This window comes from Salmo salar, chromosome 02, assembly GCF_965601325.2.
Source record: "Salmo salar chromosome 02, fSalSal1, whole genome shotgun sequence".
NCBI classification, from domain to species: Eukaryota; Metazoa; Chordata; class Actinopteri; order Salmoniformes; family Salmonidae; genus Salmo; species Salmo salar.
The window spans coordinates 86,358,794-86,380,895 of record NC_138292.1 but is presented as its reverse complement, the minus strand read 5'-3'; the positions used below and the strand labels follow the sequence as shown (position 1 = coordinate 86,380,895).

The window sequence follows — 22,102 nt, the reverse complement described above, 5'->3', positions numbered from 1 at the left end:
TCCGGCCGTGATTGGGAGTCCAATAGGGCAGCGTGCAATTGGCCAAGCGTCATCCGGGTTTGGCTGGGGTAGGCCGTCACTGTAAATAAGAATTTGTTCTTAACTGACTTGCCTAGTTAAATAAAGGTTAAATACAAAATAAAAATAAATACTGAAATATGGCTGGATGATAACGCTTACACGTGGTACTCGGTGGATTCTCCATGCAGCAGCAGGATGGTTACATATGGTCTGCGGTTGTGAGGCCGGTTGGACGTACTGCCAAATAATCTAGAATGATGTTGGAGGCAGGTTATGGTAGAGAAATGAACATTAAATTATCAGGCAACAGCTCTGGTGGACATTCCTGCAGAGAGCATGCCAATTGCACGCTCCCTCAAAACTTGACACATCTGTGGCATCGTGTTGTGTGACAAAACTGCACATTTTAGAGCAGCCTTTTATTGTCCCCAACACAAGGTGCACCTGTGTAATGATCATGTTGTTTAATCAGCTTTTTTATAAACCACAGCTGGATGGATTATTTTGGCAGAAGAGAAATGCTCACTAACAGGGAAGTTAACAAATAAGCATTTTGTGCCTATGAAACACGGGACCAACACTTTACATGTTGCATTAATATTTGTGTTCAGTGTAATGAAATACAATTTAAAAATGCATCAAAAGATCTGTGTTTTTTCTCCCTATGCGGTTGCAATGCTGTGCACAGTTGTACTGCACTATAGTGCTTCAAAAATCGATAAACCTCTCTTGTTGTTGCAGGACGACTATTATTTTGAAAAAAATAGATCCGCCTTTCTGCGGCCATTTCATGATCTGCTACCAGCAGAATGGTAACGTGAAGGAAATGTTTTCAATGGAACGGATGTGAAGGCGGAGTCTGTCTTTTCTTTCGGGACTTTAGGCAGAGAGTCATGTGGTGGAATATTGACTCAGAAATATACCGCTCTTACTAGAACTTGTGAATTCAATATAGACTTTATTACAAACGTAACATAGCCGAGCCCTTCCATGGAAGGACCCTATTACACACGTAACAGAGCCGAACCCTTCCATGAAAAAGACTACATTCTCATATTACAGAGTCCTGCCTTTATAGGATTCTGTCTTTGCATAACGTATAGAGTCCCCTCCCTCTATATGAAAGGTAGCGGGGCCCTGGTCTTATATGTTCCATTCCTTATATAGCCATTCTGTCTCAGCTCTTCAAAGTGGACAGCCTAAATGCTGCTAATAATGGAAATGGAATCATAGTCATGAGTTTTGCTCCCGCAGTCACAGGGTAGAATATAACGCTAGCTCCTGTGGGAGAAAGGAAGACGTGCTGAAGGAAGGAAAGACATAGATACATTAACTAGGGGAAGAGGAGATTAATATCTAACCTTAAGTAAAGGTAACAAGGACGTTGGGGATCACGTAAGGGCCAGGCAGCCTAACTACAGAGCCATGGCAAAGTGCAGTCAGGTGAATGAACCTATGTTAAGTACACACGGCCTAGGGTACACTTAGAAAAGTACATGAAAGTAGGTAACAAGTTAAGTACATATGGACTGGGTGCACTTAGAAAGAAACACACGTGAAAGGAAAATGGGACAAACACCAAGAGTAAGCATGCGATGCATGCATTATTTTTATATCCACGTGAGGAAAGTTTGGCCACCATTATGTTAGAAATAAGAGCAGATATGGGCGTTATCCTCAGATGTGGGCGTTATCCATAGGATTGAAAGATAATGGTGGCAGAAAGCACAAAGGGTTTTTCTTCATTTACATAAAGCATGGACCTATGTATTGTATGTGCATAAAAGCAGAGCTGGGGCCTGAGAAAGTCAGTTGTTCCGCGGACCAGCTCGGCTTTGATACTTTCTATTAAAGTCTATATTGAATTCACAAGTTCTTGTAAGAGTGTTACTTTTAAGACAATTTTCCACGACATATTTTGGCGAGCTTGCCAGGAGCTGCAGGGACCTCAAATAACGGCGTTTTTTGGTTGGTGACGGTTTCTCTGGACAATCTCACAAACAAGTGGCCACCCAACTATAAATAAGGTAAGCTTGTTCTTACAAATAGTTGAAATGTTTGTGTAGATTGCTTCAGAGATTCAGCCTCAACAAAGAAGGCGCCACGTAGGTCTCTCTATTTAAGAACTCCTAAAAATCTATTAGTACTGAAAGAACTTTTGAATTCAATAAAACTGCACGCATGCATGCATTGGGGATTGTTAAAAATGATATGTGTACATTTTGTTGTGATTACATGCGCAGTGGGTAGTGGACCAGCTGGTGTGGGTATCTAGCGGGGAGGGCTTGCGCCTGCGCTGATTGGACCGTTCTAACGGGCCCACGTGTGGTTTTGTTGGGAGGGATTGTCCCGTCTGAATCTGCTTGGCCGAGTTCGACTGTTTCAGGACCTGTTTTGGGATGTGCGTTAACACAGCCCAATCAACCTGATCAGGCGGTTCGTGTTGGGTGGGTGATTCGGGTTGGTCCTCTCACGAGACCATAAATCTGGGAACCTTGTGTGGCCCAAGAGGTGTGTGCATTTGCTCTCTTTCGGCTGGACTGCCTGACCTAGCGTGGGGCTACTGCTGCTGTGTGCGTGTGGTCAGAACAAATAGATAGAAATCCTACACAATCACGCCTAGGAGAAAATTAGAGGGCTTGATTGGGTGGGCTGCTCACGATATCGCTCGAGGAACGAGGATCTGTATGCAGTGAGCAGGTAGGGCACGGGAGAGATTCGACCTAGGTAGGCGAATGGTAACCGTGAAAAGTTAGTCCTACAGATAATAACGCTCCGCTTTGCTAACGGCGCCGGAAGATCAGTAGGGTCCACCACGTAGCTGCTCTGAGGAACGGAGGACAGTACGAGGGGGGGGACAAACAGTGTGAAGGGAAACTGACCCGATTAGGCAGGACTTCCGTCATATTGTGTATAAACGTAAATGGGAGAGGAAGGGAAACTGACCCGATTAGGCAGGACTTCCGTCATACCATAAAAACCTGAATGAGTGGACGCTTCTCTGTGTTGAGGAAGTGAATCAGAGAAGCTAAAGACTGCAGTTAAATATAGTATATACTGGTGTGTGTGTGTGTGCCAACTAGTCAAGGGGAAGGAATGCGCAAACCTCTCTGTGACAGTTGATTAAGTGTAATTTGAGAAGGGTGCGTCTAGTGAGTACTAGGAAGAAGAAGTGATAAATCAATAGGTATTGATTAAAAGGAACTATGTAAAGATAACACATTAACATAATACATGTGATAAATAACTATTCTAGAATGCATAGGACTTGTTGAATAAAGTATCAAACAAGACACATATAGTATATACTGGTGTGTGAAGTAAAGAGATAAAACATACAGATAGGCAACAGATATACTATATGGTTAAAATAAACTCAGGCTACTTAGAATAAATAGTAACAACAAATACATAAAGAACCATACCATGGTATAGTCTGTAGTATATACTAGAGATCTTACAGCACCGTGAAGGACGGTAGGAGGAAAACGGGGGGTATCACTGTAGCTGCAGGACCCCTAAGAAGTTACACCATCTTGGAGAGAGAGTGGGTCTGGAGAGACTCTACAAGTATAGAGAATAGATAGGATAAATTAGGAATATAAGTAACAGTAGGATAGAATATCATAAGTGAATAAATATAAAGAGATAAGAAAGTGTCGATATGAACAACAGCTGAATTAGACAGGAAAGTGTGATAAATAGGATGTAATAAAGTTAAAGTAATGGAATTTAGTAAAGCCATGGAGTCGCTGAGAGAAGCGCACAAAAATTCCACCAATTTGGTTTGAATGTGAAAGAGCAAACTGGATAATGTAGGGCAACATTACCCGGTAAACTGGATAAATAGAATCAAATAAAACCAGAATAAGAAGCTCAACTTACCAGTGTTTTGAAATCAGCATTCTATCATCAGAAAATACATTACGATGGGGGCCAGATATGACTCTGCTCGCCTCGCAGACGTGCGAGGGGTGAGTAGAGCAATAAAAGCCATAAAATATCAAAACGTAAGAAGATAGCTCCCTGTTTTAGATATGGGACTATGGGAAGAATGTGAGTAGGGAGACACTGAAGCCTGGTGCAGTGGCAGGAAATGCAGCTTACAAGAGTGTGCATCCTTTTCAATAGAGCAACAACTAATCGTTTTGAGGTTAGTAAGAATGGAACTTTCACATAGTGGTGTATGGTCTCCGTTCGATCAATGAGTGATTAATAGAGATTACAGTTTCTATGTGATGAAAGACGTATTAGATCACGTTCTGCCTGACTGTTATCAGAGCACCGATGGGATTTACAAATGGTTCCACTTGGTATCATTTTGCTTTGAAACAATCGTTTCTGTGGTGATAAAATACGAGGATGATTTGTTATTAGCGTTGAACAACGGAAAATAAACTTATATGAGAGATCACCACCTTAGTAAATTAGTTGGAGGAACAGGCAAAGCAAAGTTTAACATATTTGAGGTTTTCAATTTCTGAAAGCAAGACTTAACCCGGGATCGGGTAGAAACTATGCGTTCTGAAGCATGGCTAAACTCTCCGCGCATGCTCAGGAAAACGTAAGGGGTTTTCAATATTGTTAGACATTTCATGCCGACATTCTCTGAAACTGCTAAAACACTTGTGGAATGGAATCAAGAGCGTGAGGAAATGTTTGTCGGTTTAAAGAAGTAATTGGGTTAAACGCCAGCATTGGGATTGCCAAATTTAAATTAAAACTTTTAAAATGTTTTAGTTAGTTTATGAACATAGTGGAGGATTGAAGCAAACATTTAATGATTGGAGTAAGGATAGTGGAATTATAATTATAATATTCAGTATAAAAGTAATACTATTGGCTTGCTGACTAAAAGGTAACATTGTGAATACTAACGAAATGTACACTTTCTTTCCAGAAGGGGTTTTCATTTTCTCTTGTCAAAAATGTCCTTGGAAACTGCAATACTGGGGAAAGCAGTTAGTGATAGTCGGCTGTTTTAAGAGTAAAGTATCTGGATTAGGCTATAAATGGAGTTCCGGATAAGCCCGGTTCCTGTGTGTTCTTGATATACCAGCAAGTACACACCATACCGGGAAAGAATATGCGTTAGTGGATTTATTTAGAGAAGAGATAGTGTAAAATGGGATGCTTGGAAATGTTGTTCAGGCTATTTTGGTGGGATGCCAAAAGCACTAGAATGGATATACCAGAGTGCAGAATAACGGATTAGTTTACAAATGCTCTACAGTGGTTAACCAATGGTTTTGTATTATACTGAACTAACGACACAGGTTAAAATGATAAGATTACTGGAAAGGTCCTCTGGGATTTAATTTGGATGGACCTTTTTCAATCAGTTTTAAACTGGGGATACAGGAAGATGGAAATGTTTTGAAATATATCCAAATGGGTTCTGAAGGACAGGGACAGAGAAGGGAGAGGAAACAATTAATGGTGTCAAATGCCCTGAATCCTAATAATTTCCTGTGAAGACTGATCAACTTCACTAGAAATTATTGGAACAGGTGGGATTTAAATATAAAATGAATAAGAAACACCAGTCTCTATTCAGAGTGTACAATTACTTTGAAATTCTATTATTTCCATATGAAAATGATAAAGAGCTGTAATCTTAAATTGACTAGTTACTAAAATAATTGTATTTTTGATTTAACATGTTGTTGAATCATGTGTTCAGAGGGAAAATGAGCAGTTCCATGGGGTTATTGTCTTTGGGTAAATATACACGTGCTTTGTTCAGTCTGCATATAGAAAGGAAATATCTGTTAACAAGGGATGACAGCCACTCCAAATAGATTATGATACAAGTAAAGATGATTTCATTGCGTGTTTTTGTTTCAATACAACATTTGCAACAGTGGGATATTGAGGTTTGCGAGAGGTTATGTTGTTAAATGATCTGTAACTTGTCTGAGAGATCACCAGTAGAATAAGGGAGTTATAATGGAAGGTGATGTCAGAATGCATGGGAGAGATATTTTTACAACAAGTGTGTGTGAAGCTCGAACTCTCCCTAACCAGCGGAAGAGTGAGGGACAACTGCGTCTGATGACCTGTGAACTGTATCTGAAATAGACATGCTGGAATGATATGTGCTGGAGGAGGAAGACTAAAAGGGGAATAGGTTACTGACCTTTCATTACCAGGCCTCTCATGACAGAAAAACAGAGGCAATGGGGGTTGTAATATGAATAGATAGTATTGGTATTACAAGTTTAGTATTATTGTACATTTTTAAGGGAATGAAGCACTAAGAACTGAATTCTGATTTGGGTTGGACAATTTATAAAACGTTTTAGTTATGATTTGGATATAGAACTGTTTAAATGTACTAGGCCTAGGGAAGCTCTGGAAACTAAATCCTGAGACGGGGAGGTTGACAGAACTTACAGAAGATTAAAGGTTTTTGTTTCTTTTGTTTTATTATGTCATTACAAATTTAATGTTAAACTGTATTGATATAATTGATTGCATAAAAAGTTTATAGTCTGTTTTGCGATACACACAAGGATGAAGGTGGAGACCAACATTATGAGTAGTGATTTAGATACATTATGAGTAGTGGTCACTTATTACAAATATGCAGTTATTGTAATTTATTTTGCTCTTTTCTTGTCTGGTCAATTTATTTTAATTTTAAGGAACATAAGTGTGTTTATTGTTCCTGAGGAGGGAATGATATAAATTGACTAAAATTGATTTGAGAATGTTTAAGTATGTATCAAACTGTGGAAGGAAATTAGTAGTAAATTATGTGTTATGGGTTAGAAAAACTATGACTGCATTGGGGATCTGAGGGGGCTCATAAATGAAGGTAATGGTAGTAGAGGGGTGTTATTTCTAGAGACTATGTATATTAATAGAAGAGAGAACTCACAGAAGAGAAAGGACAGCTGGCTGTGAAAAATATTTAGAAAAAAAAAAAAATATATATATATATATATATATATATATATAGGAATGCACAACATAGGGACAATTCTGAGTAAATTGAACATTACACATACCTAGAGTATGGGAAGAATAAAAGTGATAGTGGTGACATTTAACACTATGGTAAAAGTTTAAGAGAGTTATGACTTGGAGTTTTAAGAGGTTGGATAGTCTTCCAACTGGAAGACACTTGACTGATTACATGTTATTCCAACAGCAGTTGCTGTAGGAACCATAATTTGGCTATCATTATGTATAAGAATATCTGTGGTAGGAGGCGAGGTAATTGAGACACTGTTTAAATAGGGCTGTTATTTAAATATTACAAGGTAGTGATCTTGACATGTGAAAGCATATATCTGTTGTCAGGAAATAACCCATGTGGTAGTGTGTATGTCCTCAGGATTGAGTGTACATCAAGATACACCAGGCTGGGGGTATACTTCTTACAGCACCTGCAGTGGTAAAGATCATCATGTCTCTCTTCGGTGGGCGCATAATTCTCACAAGAAGTAAGGTCCAGCTGAACAATGGGTGAGCTTGAAAGCACCATGACAGAGGACGCGGAGAGAGAGAGACTAGATTCCACTGTAGACATACAGTTGTTGGGTTTGGGAGCTACTTATTTTATTGATTAATGCATCATATGAAAAAAGGACAGATGTTAGGGTAATTGTGCTCTAAACAACATGTTGAAGGCATTAATGTGAAAGCATATACAGTATTGAATTACTTCAAGAAGATATAATGTTTATTAGGGATATGCCTATCAGTTGAAATGGAGTAGATGGGAAACAAAGTGAAAATGACATGATTTGGGAACACCTCTCAGAACCTGGAGCCGAAAGGGGAAGACTGGGTGGAAGCACGAGGAAGCTTTTTAGTGCTTTTATTTTTGTGGATCCCAGCAGAAAAGTATCCTGGAGGCATAGAGTCAGGTGAAGAGAGAGTGGGAATTGTCATGGTCTCAGATTTCAGTTTCCATGAATATATTTATGCATGACATATCACATTGTCAATACTGTTGTGTTTTTGTTTTCCACATTCCAAGTCTTATGCTTAGGAACCAGAAGGAGAGGAGTCGCCAGCTTCAGCTGGAATGTTAGTTGGTGTATGATGAGTGATGGAAATAAGTGGATGTATGGTGTGATCATAAAACAGAGGCCATAAGTCTCTAAGTTTGAATGCCTCACAGAAAGAAGGCAGAAACCTGAACCAGGACCAGAGGTTCCACGTCTGATGATCCAAGAAACCAGGTCCGAGTGTTCCGGAAGAAAGGAATGAGCCAAGGAGGGAGGGTCCCTACAAGGTGGCTCGAATAATGTTAACTACCATCCAGGTGAAAGGAAGCAACACGTGGTACCATCTAAACCACTGTACCAAAGTCCCGTCAGGAAGGAGGAGCCAGGCAGGAGACAGGCAGGAGTCAGGCAGGAGCCAGGCAGGAGACGAAGAGGAGGTGTATCGAGGAGCAACTTTCAACAGCCAACAGACACTCTCTCCTGAATATCCAGAGTCCAGGGATGAGGAGGAGTGACATGCCTGTTGCTCCTGATGACATACCTACTCTGGCAGATACCCCTGATAGAGGTGTTGTTCAAGGGGACGGAGAAACAACGACAGGAGAATGGAAAGGAGACTTTCTTATCAACTTCTCTGTCCTCACATGGTCTTTTTAACAGACAGTGGAACAGGATAGATGAAGAATGGTAGAATGGTCTTGACAGCAACAGCAACAAACCTAGAAGAAATTGTAAAATTACCTCCCACTAGAGACTAGTACACCAACTAAGACAATAGAAAAACCATAAGAAAGTGGGTTGATGCAGAAAATCTGGACATCTGTTACCAACTGGGGTAGCTACAATGAAGAAACTACCCAAGAATCAAACATTGATCAAACATTTTGAAAAGCAATAACAAATGGCTTGTATAGGTGGGCTCAGTAAGAAGCAACTAAACATAGGATGGACAATTGCATTTTGTCTAGCAAATCACATTTGTCTGATATTTTAATAATACCTGAACTTGTATCTGTTGAAGAATGTGTTAAATGGAAAATGTTCAATGTATTCAGAATCAATACTACATACCTTTGTGTAACATAGAATGCAGATTGGCATTAGGTAGCACTAAAGATAGAAGATAATTAAACCAAAATATGTTGAAAAAACATGAATGTGCAACATATGACATGAAAACTGAATTAAATGGTCCTCATAATGATAGGTTTACTATGGTAAAAAGTAGATATGAATGTTTCTACAGCTATGGGGATAATGGGATAGATGTGAGAAACACTACAGTTAATTGTTAAACTATTGGGTGTTAGAAACTGCAGAAGTTAGTAAATTTGATGATAAAGGAATGATTATGGATTACAAAGGTACATGTGGTAATATAACTCAAGTAACACTATCTTTTGCAGTGTTAAAGATGTATAACCTGGTAATCATTTACTATGGAGTGTATTGTCTATTACCTTTCTACCTTTGACAAGGGATAAATTAAGTTAGAACTTCTGAATTTTGTATACTTAAACTTGTGGGTAAAATGGGGAAATTCCGGTTTCAAGTGTCCATGGACCATGTCCTTAGTCCTTTAGCAGGTGTTTTCATTTGTGATTTCACTGTTGTTACAGAGGTGTCTGTAAGGAAGGATCTTGTTTAAGTGTCAAATTTAGAATGACATTATAAGGATTTTCTTATTTTCTTTATGTTTTAAATAACTGAGATAAACTCAGGCAAGGCTATGTACTACATGTTCATACTTCTTCATAGTATACTGATTTGTTATATGTATCCTCGTTCACTATTTGATAAGTGTGACTGGATGTTTTACTCCTATCCATGTTATCGTTTTGGAGATGTTTGGTCCAGCATATGACTATGTTTTATCTTCTCACATTGCGTTCTACACACTTACTATTTGATGGATTATTATTATTATTATTATTGTTATTATCCATTCCCATCTTTAAATTCTCTAGGGTTATCATGTTTTGTGTGGGACTAATTAGTCCCAGAGGAGGGATTTATGTGGGAGAAAGGAAGACGTGCTGAAGGAAGGAAAGACATAGATACATTAACTAGGGGAAGAGGAGATTAATATCTAACCTTAAGTAAAGGTAACAAGGACGTTGGGGATCACGTAAGGGCCAGGCAGCCTAACTACAGAGCCATGGCAAAGTGCAGTCAGGTGAATGAACCTATGTTAAGTACACACGGCCTAGGGTACACTTGGAAAAGTACATGAAAGTAGGTAACAAGTTAAGTACATATGGACTGGGTGCACTTAGAAAGAAACACACGTGAAAGGAAAATGGGACAAACACCAAGAGTAAGCATGCGATGCATGCATTATTTTTATATCCACGTGAGGAAAGTTTGGCCACCATTATGTTAGAAATAAGAGCAGATATGGGCGTTATCCTCAGATGTGGGCGTTATCCATAGGATTGAAAGATAATGGTGGCAGAAAGCACAAAGGGATTTTCTTCATTTACATAAAGCATGGACCTATGTATTGTATGTGCATAAAAGCAGAGCTGGGGCCTGAGAAAGTCAGTTGTTCCGCGGACCAGCTCGGCTTTGATACTTTGTATTAAAGTCTATATTGAATTCACAAGTTCTTGTAAGAGTGTTACTTTTAAGACAATTTTCCACGACACTCCCTAATCTACAATTCAACAGACTAGGGATAAACATCTCATCTGGTTCACTTCGCCTGAACTCTGCAAACGACCGGCCGTAAACGAGTGTCTACAATGAATCAGGTGAGTTAGATACATGTAAAGTATATATAAAAACACGTCTGCGGGCACGAACGACGTAACACGTTTCACGGAGCTCCGACAGGTTGTGACACAATTTAATTTAGAGCACAGTTATATTTATTGTTTAATTTCACTTTACTAAGTATTGTTAACATAGTTTAATATCTCGTTGCACTCCCGATCGGTAATAATGGCCGTGAATTGCTGAATGGAAGACTGCTAAAGTAGGCCTCAGCAAAGCCTTGGATTTTCCTGAACGAGCTACCGACTGGAGAACCGTGCATGTATCAGGAGCAGACATATGCCAGGCTCTCCAGTCGGTAGCTCGTTTAGGAAAATCCAAGGTTTTGCTGCGGCCTACAGTTAAATTCATTTGGTCGGCAGAATATCAGAATCAATGTTTTTCGTCTCTCTTCTCTTCATAAAATTTAAATAAAATTATAGAATTGTTGTAAACGCGACTTGACATAGGAATTGCCTTCTTATATTTGTTGGACAGTCTGGTTAGTTGTACTGTATCATACTATAATTAGTGTGAATTGATAGGCCTATTGTAGTATACTATAATTAGTCTGGTTAGTTAGGCCTACTGTAGCATACTATAATTAGTCTGAATGGATAGACCTACTGTAGTATATTATAATTAGTCTGAATGGATATATCTACTGTAGTATACTATAATTAGTCTGAATGGATATATCTACTGTAGTATACTATAATTAGTCTGAATGGATAGACCTACTGTAGTATACTATAATTAGTCTGAATGAATATACCTACTGTAGTATATTATAATTAGTCTGAATGGATAGACCTACTGTAGTATATTATAATTAGTCTGAATGAATAGACCTACTGTAGTATACTATAATTAGTCTGAATGGATAGACCTACTGTAGTATACTATAATTAGTCTGAATGGATAGACCTACTGTAGTGTACTATAATTAGTCTGAATGGATAGAACTACTGTAGTATACTATAATTAGTCTGAATGAATAGACCTACTGTAGTATACTATAATTAGTCTGAATGGATAGACCTACTGTAGTATACTATAATTAGTCTGAATGAATAGACCTACTGTAGTATACTATAATTAGTCTGAATGAATAGACCTACTGTAGTATACTATAATTAGTCTGAATGGATAGACTACTGTAGTGTACTATAATTAGTCTGAATGGATAGAACTACTGTAGTATACTATAATTAGTCTGAATGAATAGACCTACTGTAGTATATTATAATTAGTCTGAATGAATAGACCTACTGTAGTATATTATAATTAGTCTGAATGAATAGACCTACTGTAGTATACTATAATTAGTCTGAATGGATAGACCTACTGTAGTATACTATAATGAGTCTGGTTTGTATTTATTATGGATCCCCATTAGTTGCTGCCAAAGCTGTTGTTAACAAAAATAAAAACATTACAAAACATTTCACAGCAGATTTCACCAGACATTAAGTGTGTTCCCTCTGGCCGCTACTCTTCCACAAATCTACAACCCAAATAAATCCCTGTGTACTTGTGTGTGTATATAGTGCGTATGTTGTCATGTGTGTGTCTCTTCACAGTCCCCGCTGTTCCATAAGTTGTATTTTTAATGTTTTTAAAATTTGGTTTTACTGCTGAGTTACTTCATGCCTCTATGTAGTACTGTGCTCCTCACATAATCTGTGCTGGACTTGGGGACTGTGAAGAGACCTCTGGTGACATGTCTTGTGGGGTATGCATGGTGTGTGCCAGTAGTTCAAACAGACAGCTCGGTGCATTCAGCTTGCCAACACCTCTCACAAATACAAGCAGTGATGCATCTCTCCTCTACTTTGAGCCAGGAGAGATTGACATGCATATCATTAATGTTAGCTCTCTGTGTACATTTAAGGGCCAGCCATGCTGCTCTGTTCTGAGTCAATTGTAATTTTCCTAAGTTCCTCTTTGTGGCACCTGACCACATGACTGGACAGCAGTCCAGGCGCAACAAAACTAGGGCCTGTACTCCCTACCTTGTTGATTGCGTTGTTAAGAAGACAGAGCAGCGCTTTATTATGGACAGACTTCTCCCCATCTTAGCTGCTGTTGTATCAATATGTTTTAACCATAACAAATTATAATCATGGGTTACTCCTAGCAGTTTAGTGTCCTCAACATGATTAAGTTACACATTATTCATTGCAATAATTGGTTGAGGTTAAGTGAATGATTTGTCTGAAATACATTACTTTTAGTTTTGATCCTGACTAGTCTCCCAGTCCCTGCCGCTGAAAAACATCCCCACAGCATGATGCTGCCACCACCATGCTTCACCATAGGGATTTGTACCAGGTTTCCTCCAGATGTGACGCTTAGCAGCCAAGGTGGTTACAAACTTCTTCCATTTAAGAATGATGGAGGCCACTGTGTTCTTGGGGACCTTCAATGCTGCAGACATGCTTTGGTACCCTTCGCCAGATCTGTGCCTTGACACAATCCTGTCCTGTCTCGGAACTCTACGGACAATTCCTTTGACCTCATGGCTTGGTCTTTGCTCTGACATGCACTGTCAACTGTGGGACTTTATATAGACAGGTGTGTGTCTTTCCAAATCATGTCCAATCAATTAAATTTACCACAGGTGGTCTCTAATCAAGTTGTAGAAACATCTCAGGGATTATCGATGGAAACAGGATGCACTTGAGCTCAATTTCGAGTCTCATAAGGGTCTGTATACTTATTTAAATAAGGTATTTTTTTACCTTTTTTTATACTTTTGCAAACATTTCTAAAAACCTGTTTTTGTTTTGTCATTATGGGGTATAGTGTGTAGATGAGGAAAACATTTTTTAATTTAATCAATTTTAGAATAAGGCTGTAATGTAACAAAATGTGGAAAAGTCAAGGAGTCTGAATACTTTATGAATTCGTTGGTCATTTAGTAGCCAGCTAGTGGTGATACTTGTAAACATTACTGCTAGGTCGTTCCAGCTGTTATTTTAGTTACAAGCTAGCTACATTTGGAGCACTGTAGCTAGCTACTAACTACCTAACCTACAGATAATTAGGCTATCAGAAAAACAGGTCAATGGTAGCTAGCCAACATAGTTACAAGTACTATTATGCTTTGGAACCAATTATCCACAGTTGCGAATAGTTACCTGGCTGGCTGGCTAGCTTTATTGGTCCATGGAGTAGGTTAGCTGGTATTACTGCAGTATTACCACTTAACTCTGTACTCATCCTTGATTATTCCATTCCGTTGCAGAAGAGGGAGGAGGAGAGTGAAGGGTCCTCCTCCTGGCTTGTTGGTTTGTTTACAAATCGCAGAGTGTGGGCTGTGCCAGAAACTATATTGGCTGTGCACACAGAGGAAGGTGGAGAAGTGCACCCCCGATTTAATCAATAATTAGTCGGTTTTCGGAGGGTGGAACTAAACTAGCATTTCTGCACTAGGACAGGAATTAGGTAGAAATAGTGTCTGCAACTTCCTCTGGAGGACGGGTCCTTTAATATTTCAGCTAAGCTCATCAACTTCCTCTGGAGGACGGGTCCTTTAATATTTCAGCTAACCTCATCAACTTCCTCTGGAGGAGGGGTCCTTTAATATTTCAGCTAACCTCATCAACTTCCTCTGGAGGACGGGTCCTTTAATATTTGCCTTTTTAAACGGGATTGGAATGACTTGAGTATTTTAAATTACTGACATGGGTCAACACCTTATCAAAGCAACTATGATGATGATGATGATGATGCAGAGGTTGTTGATTGTGCTCTTCTCAAGTCCTCGGTGTGTAAGAGCTATACATGGAGACACAGTTCCCATAATGCAACACTAGACTATAATAGGACATCAGGAACTGTTTTCTGGACAAAGGTTTAATAGTTGGAAGACTTATTTTAGATCATTATTGTTTTGTACCAATATGACAACACACCTACTCTCTTTTTGGGTTGACAGGAAACACTCTCCCTCCAACCTTCCTCCCCCCTACCCCTCCTGGAGTCCCCGTGTCATGCCTCTCCCGGTAGCCCCTTACTGCTGGGTCTGAAGAGGCTGTCTGTGCGGCTGGTCGACTGCAGGAAAACACCGGCGCTAAGTGGGTTTATGCTCTGACATACATTTATTTTGGGACACTCCCTGAATGTCATTAATTACCACTAAATACAATCTGTTTTAAAGATGTAGAATTTAAAAAATAAATAAATAAATTCACCTTCATTTAACCTGGTAGGCTAGTTGAGAACAAGTTCTCATTTACAACTGCGACCTGGCCAAGATAAAGCAAAGCAGTGCGACACAAACAGCAACACAGAGTTACACATGGAATAAACAAGTGTACAGTCAATAACACAATAGAAACGAAGGTCTATATATAGTGTGCAAATGGCGTGAGGAGGTAAGGCAATAAATAGGCCATAGTAGCGAAGTATTTACAATTTCGCAAATTAACACTGGAGTGATACAGTGGGGGGGGAAAAGTATTTCATCCCCTGCTGATTTTGTACGTTTGCCCACTTACAAAGAAATGATCAGTTTATAATTTTAATAGTAGGTTTATTTGAACAGTGAGAGACAGAATAACAACCAAAAAATCCAGAAAAACGCATGTCAAAAATGTTATAAAATGATTTGCATTTTAATGAGGGAAATAAGTATTTGACCCCTCTGCAAAACATGACTTAGTACTTGGTGGCAAAACCCTTGTTGGCAATCACAGAGGTCAGACGTTTCTTGTAGTTGGCCACCAGGTTTGCACACATCTCAGGAGAGATTTTGTCCCACTCCTCTTTGCAGATCTTCTCCAAGTCATTAAGGTTTCGAGGCTGACGTTTGGCAACTCGAACCTTCAGCTCCCTCCACAGATTTTCTATGGGATTAAGGTCTGGAGACTGGCTAGGCCACTCCAGGACCTTAATGTGCTTCTTCTTGAGCCACTCCTTTGTTGCCTTGGCTGTGTGTTTTGGGTCATTGTCATTCTGGAATACCCATCTTCAATGCCCTGGCTGAGGGAAGGAGGTTTTCAGCCAAGATTTGACGGTACATGGCCCCGTCCATCATCCCTTTGATGCGGTGAAGTTGTCCTGTCCCCTTAGCAGAAGAACACCCCCAAAGCATAATGTTTCCACCTCCATGTTTGACGGTGGAGATGGTGTTCTTGGGGTCATAGGCAGCATTCCTCCTCCTCCTCCAAACACAGCGAGTTGAATTGATGTCAAAGAGCTCCATTTTGGTCTCATCTGACCACAACACTTTCACCAGTTGTCCTCTGAGTCATTCAGATATTCATTGGCAGACTTCAGACGGGCCTGTATATGTATTCTTGAGCAGGGGGACCTTGCGGGCGCTGCAGGATTTCAGTCCTTCGCGGCGTAGTGTGTTACCAATTGTTTTCTTGGTGACTATGGTCCCAGCTGCCTTGAGATCAATGACAAGATCCTCCCGTGTAGTTCTGGGCTGATTCCTCACCGTTCTCATGATCTTTGCAACTCCACGAGGTGAGATCTTGCATGGAGCCCCAGGCCGAGGGATATTGACAGTTCTTTTGTGTTTCTTCCATTTGCGAATAATCGCACCAACTGTTGTCACCTTCTCACCAAGCTGCTTGGCGATGGTCTTGTAGGCCATTCCAGCCTTGTGTAGGTCTACAATCTTGTCCCTGACATCCTTGGAGAGCTCTTTGGTCTTGGCCATGGTGGACAGTTTGGAATCTGATTGATTGCTTCTGTGGACAGGTGTCTTTTTTACAGGTAACAAGCTGCGGTTAGGAGCACTCCCTTTAAGAGTGTGCTCATAATCTCAGCTCATTACCTGTATTAAAGACACCTGGGAGCCAGAAATCTTTCTGATTGAGAGGGGGTCAAATACTTATTTCCCTCATTAAAATGCAAATCAATTTATAACATTTTTGACATGCGTTTTTCTGGATATTTTTGTTGTTGTTCTGTCTCTCACTGTTCAAATAAACCTACCATTAAAATTATAGACTGATCCTTTCTTTGTCAGTGGGCAAACGTACAAAATCAGCAGGGGATCAAATACTTCCCCCCCCCCCACTGTAGATGAGCAGAGGGTGATGTGCAAGTAGAAATACTGGTGTGAAAAGAGCAGAAAAGTAAATATAAACAATATGGCGATGAGGTAGGTAGATTGGGTGGGCTATTTACAGATGGACTATGTACAGCTGCAGCGATCGGTTAGCTGCTCAGATAGCTGATGTTTAAAGTTAGTGAGGGAAATATAAGTCTCCAGCTTCAGCGATTTTTGCACTTTGTTCCAGTCATTGGCAGCAGAGAACTGGAAGGAAAGGCAGCCAAAGTAGGTATTGGCTTTGGGGATGACCAGTGCCATATACCTGCTGGAGTGCGTACTATGGGTGCTTGTTGCTATGGTGATCAGTGAGCTAAGGCGGAGCTTTACCTAGCGTAGACTTATAGATGACCTGGAGCCAGTGGGTCTGGCATCGAAAATGTAGCGAGGGCCAGCCGACTAGAGCATACAGGTCGCAGTGGTGGGTGGTATAAGGGGCTTTGGTGACAAAACGGATGGCACAGTGATAGACTGCATCTAGTTTGCTGAGTATTGGAAGCTATTTTGTAAATGACATCGCTGAAGTCGAGGATCGGTAGGATAGTCAGTTTTACGAGGGTATGTTTTTTGCGACGTTGGAAGCCGATTCTAGATTTATCATTACAAGCACTCCTACACCCTTGGATACATTGACAATTTGAAGATTTAATACGATTTTACATTGAAGATTTGAATGCTTATATTCGGTTACAAGAGTGTGAAAAGCTGGGCCTAAATCTGGCTTTGATATGAAGGAAACATAACTCCCTGTCTTTGCTTCACAGGGGACATTCCTAACCGTCACTCTCTCAGATGGGGCTTGTCATCTGGGGAGGCAAAACATCATGATGCTGACGAGGCAGAGAAAAGTCTCTCAAGATCAGAACACCTCAAGAAACAACAGCAGAGACCCACAAGGAAGAAATCTCACTGCTGCACTGACTGTGGGAAGAGTTACACCTCTAAAGTAAACCTTAGAGGACACCAGAGAATTCATACTGGAGAGAAACCTCACTGCTGCTCCCAGTGTGGAGCTAGCCTCTCCACTGCCAGTGCACTGGAAGGGCACATGCGGATTCACACTGGAGAAAAACCGTACCAGTGCTCAGAATGTGGGCAGAGATTTACATACTCCAGTGGTTTACGTATACATGAGAGAATAAAACACACCCACGAAAAACCACACTGTTGCTCTGACTGCGGGAAGAGATTTTTTACATCACAAAGCTTAAAAGCTCACTGGCGGATTCACAGTGGAGAGAGACCGTTCCACTGCTCTGAGTGTGGGAAGAGTTTCACAGAAGCCTCGGCACTGTCTGAACACAAACGAATACACACAGGAGAAAAGCCTCACCACTGTGAGCAGTGCGGGGGAAGCTTTTCCTCAGCTAAGTTACTCAGAATACATCAGAGGATTCACACAGGGGAGAAACCTTACCAATGCACTGTCTGTGGGAAAAGCTTCAGATTTTTGTCTTCTTTAAGATGTCACCAGCTAAGACATACTGGAGAGAAGCCCCACCAATGTACTGAGTGTGGGAAGAGGTTTGCTGTTAAGAGTGGACTCTTGCGACATAACATAGTGCACACTGGAGAGAAAGGCTACCAATGCCAACAGTGTGGCAAGAAGCTAGGATCATCTCATTCTCTAGAGCAGCATAAGCGAACACACACTGGACAGAAACCCTTCCATTGTTACCACTGTAAGTTGAGCTTTGCCACTAATTCAGCCCTGTACAAACACCAGAGAATTCACACAGGAGAGAAGCCACACAGCTGCAATGTTTGCCAGAGGAGTTTTGGACGGTCGGATCACCTGAAAAATCATATGCAAATTCACACAGGAGAAAAGCCATACCACTGCTCTAAGTGCGAGCTGAGTTTCAGTAACGATAGATCTCTGAAAGAACATGAGGTCAGACACACAGAAGATAAACCTCATTGCTGCTCCCAATGTGGCGCTAGTCTGTCTTCTGCCAGGGCACTGGAAGGACACATGCGAATTCACACTGGAGAGAAACCGTACGAGTGCTCTGAATGTGGGCAGAAGTTTGCACATAGAGCCAGTCTTGGGACACACCGAAGAATACACACAGGAGAGAAACCCTATCACTGCTCTGACTGCAAGAAGAGCTTTTCAAGACTTGACTCTTTAAAGAATCACAAGTTCACACATTCAGAGAAGATGTACCACTGCTCTCAGTGTGAGTCGAGCTGCACAACGCCAGGCGCATTAAAGAAACACCAACTTATACACACTGGAGAGAAGCCTTACCACTGCTCCCACTGTGACAAGAGCTTCCTTTGGCAACAATCTCTCAAACAACATGAGCGTTGTCACAAGGGAGAGAACCCGTAATCTTGCTCAGATTGTGATAACTTTGCCACAATGGCAACCTTGCAAATTCACCAGCGAAGACACACAGGAGAGAGGCCAAACCAATGCCCTTTCCCTGACTGTGGGAAGAGTTTTTCCCAGGCCAGCGCCTTGAAAGTTCACAAGAGAAGGCACACAGGAAAGAAGCCGCACCACTGTGATCAGTGTGGGAAGAGTTTTGTCACGTCAGGTGACTTTCAAACTCACTCCAAAAATAATGTGGACTTAGTTTTTCTAGATCTGATTCCTTAAAGATTCACCAGAGAATCCACACAGGAGGGAGGCCGTACAGCTGCTCAGAGTATGATGGGTTACACCTTGAAGGGTCACCTTACTAGACACCAGCTGACACACAGGAGAGAAACTTCACCACTGCTCTGACTGTGGGAAGAGTTTTATTCTCTTAGGCAACCTAAAAACACATCAGTTAACGAACACCGGAGAGAAGCCTTACCACCGCTTTGATTGTAAGAAGAGTTTTACCACTAAGGGTCAACTGAATGGCAGAGACACAAAGGAGAGAAACCACACTACTGCTTCAAGTGTTCAGTCGACTTTATTCCACGTTCAGCGCAAGCACAGCGGGACACCCTACCACTGCACCCTCTGTGCGCAGCTTCAGCTCACCACAGCATCTGAAATACCACTAGATGAGACACGCGGGAGAGAAACCATTCATATGCACCGACTGCAGGAAAATATTCACTCAGGCCGGGCGATTGACTTAACACAGGAGGATTCACACCGGAGACTAACCTCACAGCTGGGATCAGTGTGACGAGTTTCTGTAAAAGGAGCAGTCTGCAATCACACCAGCGGACGCACACAGGAGAGAAGCCTTACAGTTGTGATTGAATGTGGGAAGAGATTCACTAAGTCAGGAATCCTGGCTTCGCACAAGAGAATGCACACCTGTGAGAAACCTCACCACTGCTCTCTAACGGTGGGAAATGCTTTACCACCTCAAGTCAACTAAGTATACACCGGAGAACACACACAGGAGCGAGGCCTAATGGCTGTGCACAAGATACATTTTATGCCTGGATCAAATTTGTAATTTGTAGATTATGGAACACCTATAGAGTAATTTATAGAATGAGCAACAAGGACACACGTAACAACTGTGAAACGTGAATGCTTCTAGGTTGTCCTTGACAATGCCCATAACTGAAACCACAATACTTCAAAATACAGAGGGTTTCACTCTGTGTTGTGGATTTGACCAAAACCCATAGTTTTTAATTTAGGCCAAAACGTTTAATCTGTTTACTGTGTTGCCTTGCAGTATTACTTAACATCTTTGTTGCAAACAGAATGGATGATTGTTAGTGATTTTCTTTAAACACAAGCCTCCTTTGTCGTACAGGCCAGTAATGTGGACTCACCTTGGTCAAAACACGAGACTCGTTATCCCTCACCACCAGAGAGCAGCAAGGATGCTCAGTTCTCCCCTCTACTCACTCTACACCAATGACTGCACCTCATACAACTCCTCTGTCAAACTACTCTAGTGTCCAGATTACATCACTCTGGTCAGTCTCATCACCGACGGCCATTAATCCATGTCATGTGGAGAGGTCGACCGGCTAGTTTTTCCTAGCCACCGTGCTTCTACGTTTGCATTGCCTGCTGTTTGGGGTTTTCGGCTTGGTTTCTGTGTAAGAACATTGTGACATCTGTTGATGTAAAAAGGGCTTTATAAATAAATGTGATTTGATTTTTATGATTGTCACAAAGCCACACCCGCATTAACATTTCTGAATGAGAAAGGGTAGGCTAAATATAAACAATTACGCTCAAATAGAAAAATCATTCAGCAAAATGTGTTCATATCAAGGTGTACATTTTTAGTCATTTAGCAGACGCTCTTGTACATTTCATACATTTCTTTTCCCTGTACTGGTCCCCCGTGGGAATCGAACGCACAACCCTGGCGTTGCAAACACCATGCTCTACCAACTGAGCCACACGAGAACACCAGTAGTCGAAAATATCATTCAACCTTTGAAACACGGCCTCATGGGATTGACTCTGTGCAGCCAATGGCACTGTCCACTTTAGTTATAATGCCAAGAGCCGCTTGTGGATTTGACAACTCTAATGCAGTTCTACCTCCGACAACAAGCCCTGAGAACAGACATATTTCTCAACATGCTCACAACTTGTCATTGGATACAAATTATAAACATTAGGGCTAGATTCTGCCTTAACCCGTGATAACCGACAACTGCATAGTCATTTCATTGATTTTAGTCAGGTGATGTCTGAGGTGTAACTGCATTAGAGCTGTCAAATTAGCAACCGTCCCCCTGCTGTAATACCCATCGTGGACATTGCCACTGGATAATCTCATGCAGCCTTGTTAGATTCGAACGTGTTTTGTAATCTACCCCTCAAATAGCCTGATATGCTGTAATCTACACCTTGATTAGCCTGATATAATGCTGTAATCTACACCTGATATGGTGTAAAATTACAAGATTATGTTCTATACTGCTTATGCATTGAATAGTTGGATCAGTTATTTTCCACTGTGTCTGTTGGCCTGAGTTAGGCCTCTGGGTTTAAAGCCAACAGCCGATTGGGGGTAAAATTGTCATAAGGCTACATCCTGTCTTCCAGCCGGGGTGCGCTGGGGAGGAGAACTGAAAGATTACCTTTGTATAGCATCAGCAATATGACCTGGAGACAGAAACTACACCTGATCTGAGCTAATCTTGTTGTTCCTGCTTGAGTGCACAATATACCCTTTTATGCTTTCACACTTCTGCTGACTGCTACGTAGACAGAGCTTTTCATAAAACCTGAGACCCAACTCTGTTCTGTTCAGGGGCTCTTAACTGCACCATTGAGTGATTGTTAACCATTCCAGAATTGCTATTCTTATAATAAAACTTGTGGTTTGAAGATTCTGCAGTCTCTTCCTTTAGAAGTTTC

General features: G+C 41.0%; 1 protein-coding gene across 1 annotated transcript; it reads left to right on the top strand.

Annotated features, from left to right (window-relative positions):
• Positions 1 to 1,286: 1,286 nt before the first annotated feature.
• On the top strand, positions 1,287 to 21,782 carry LOC106593767 (uncharacterized). The gene is made up of 3 exons (XM_045711420.2): positions 1,287 to 10,735; positions 14,680 to 14,818; positions 17,574 to 21,782. Exons 1-3 carry the CDS (start codon positions 10,727 to 10,729, stop codon positions 19,145 to 19,147), a joined length of 1,722 nt encoding a protein of 573 aa, XP_045567376.1. The 5' UTR covers positions 1,287 to 10,726; the 3' UTR covers positions 19,148 to 21,782.
• Positions 21,783 to 22,102: the final 320 nt, after the last annotated feature.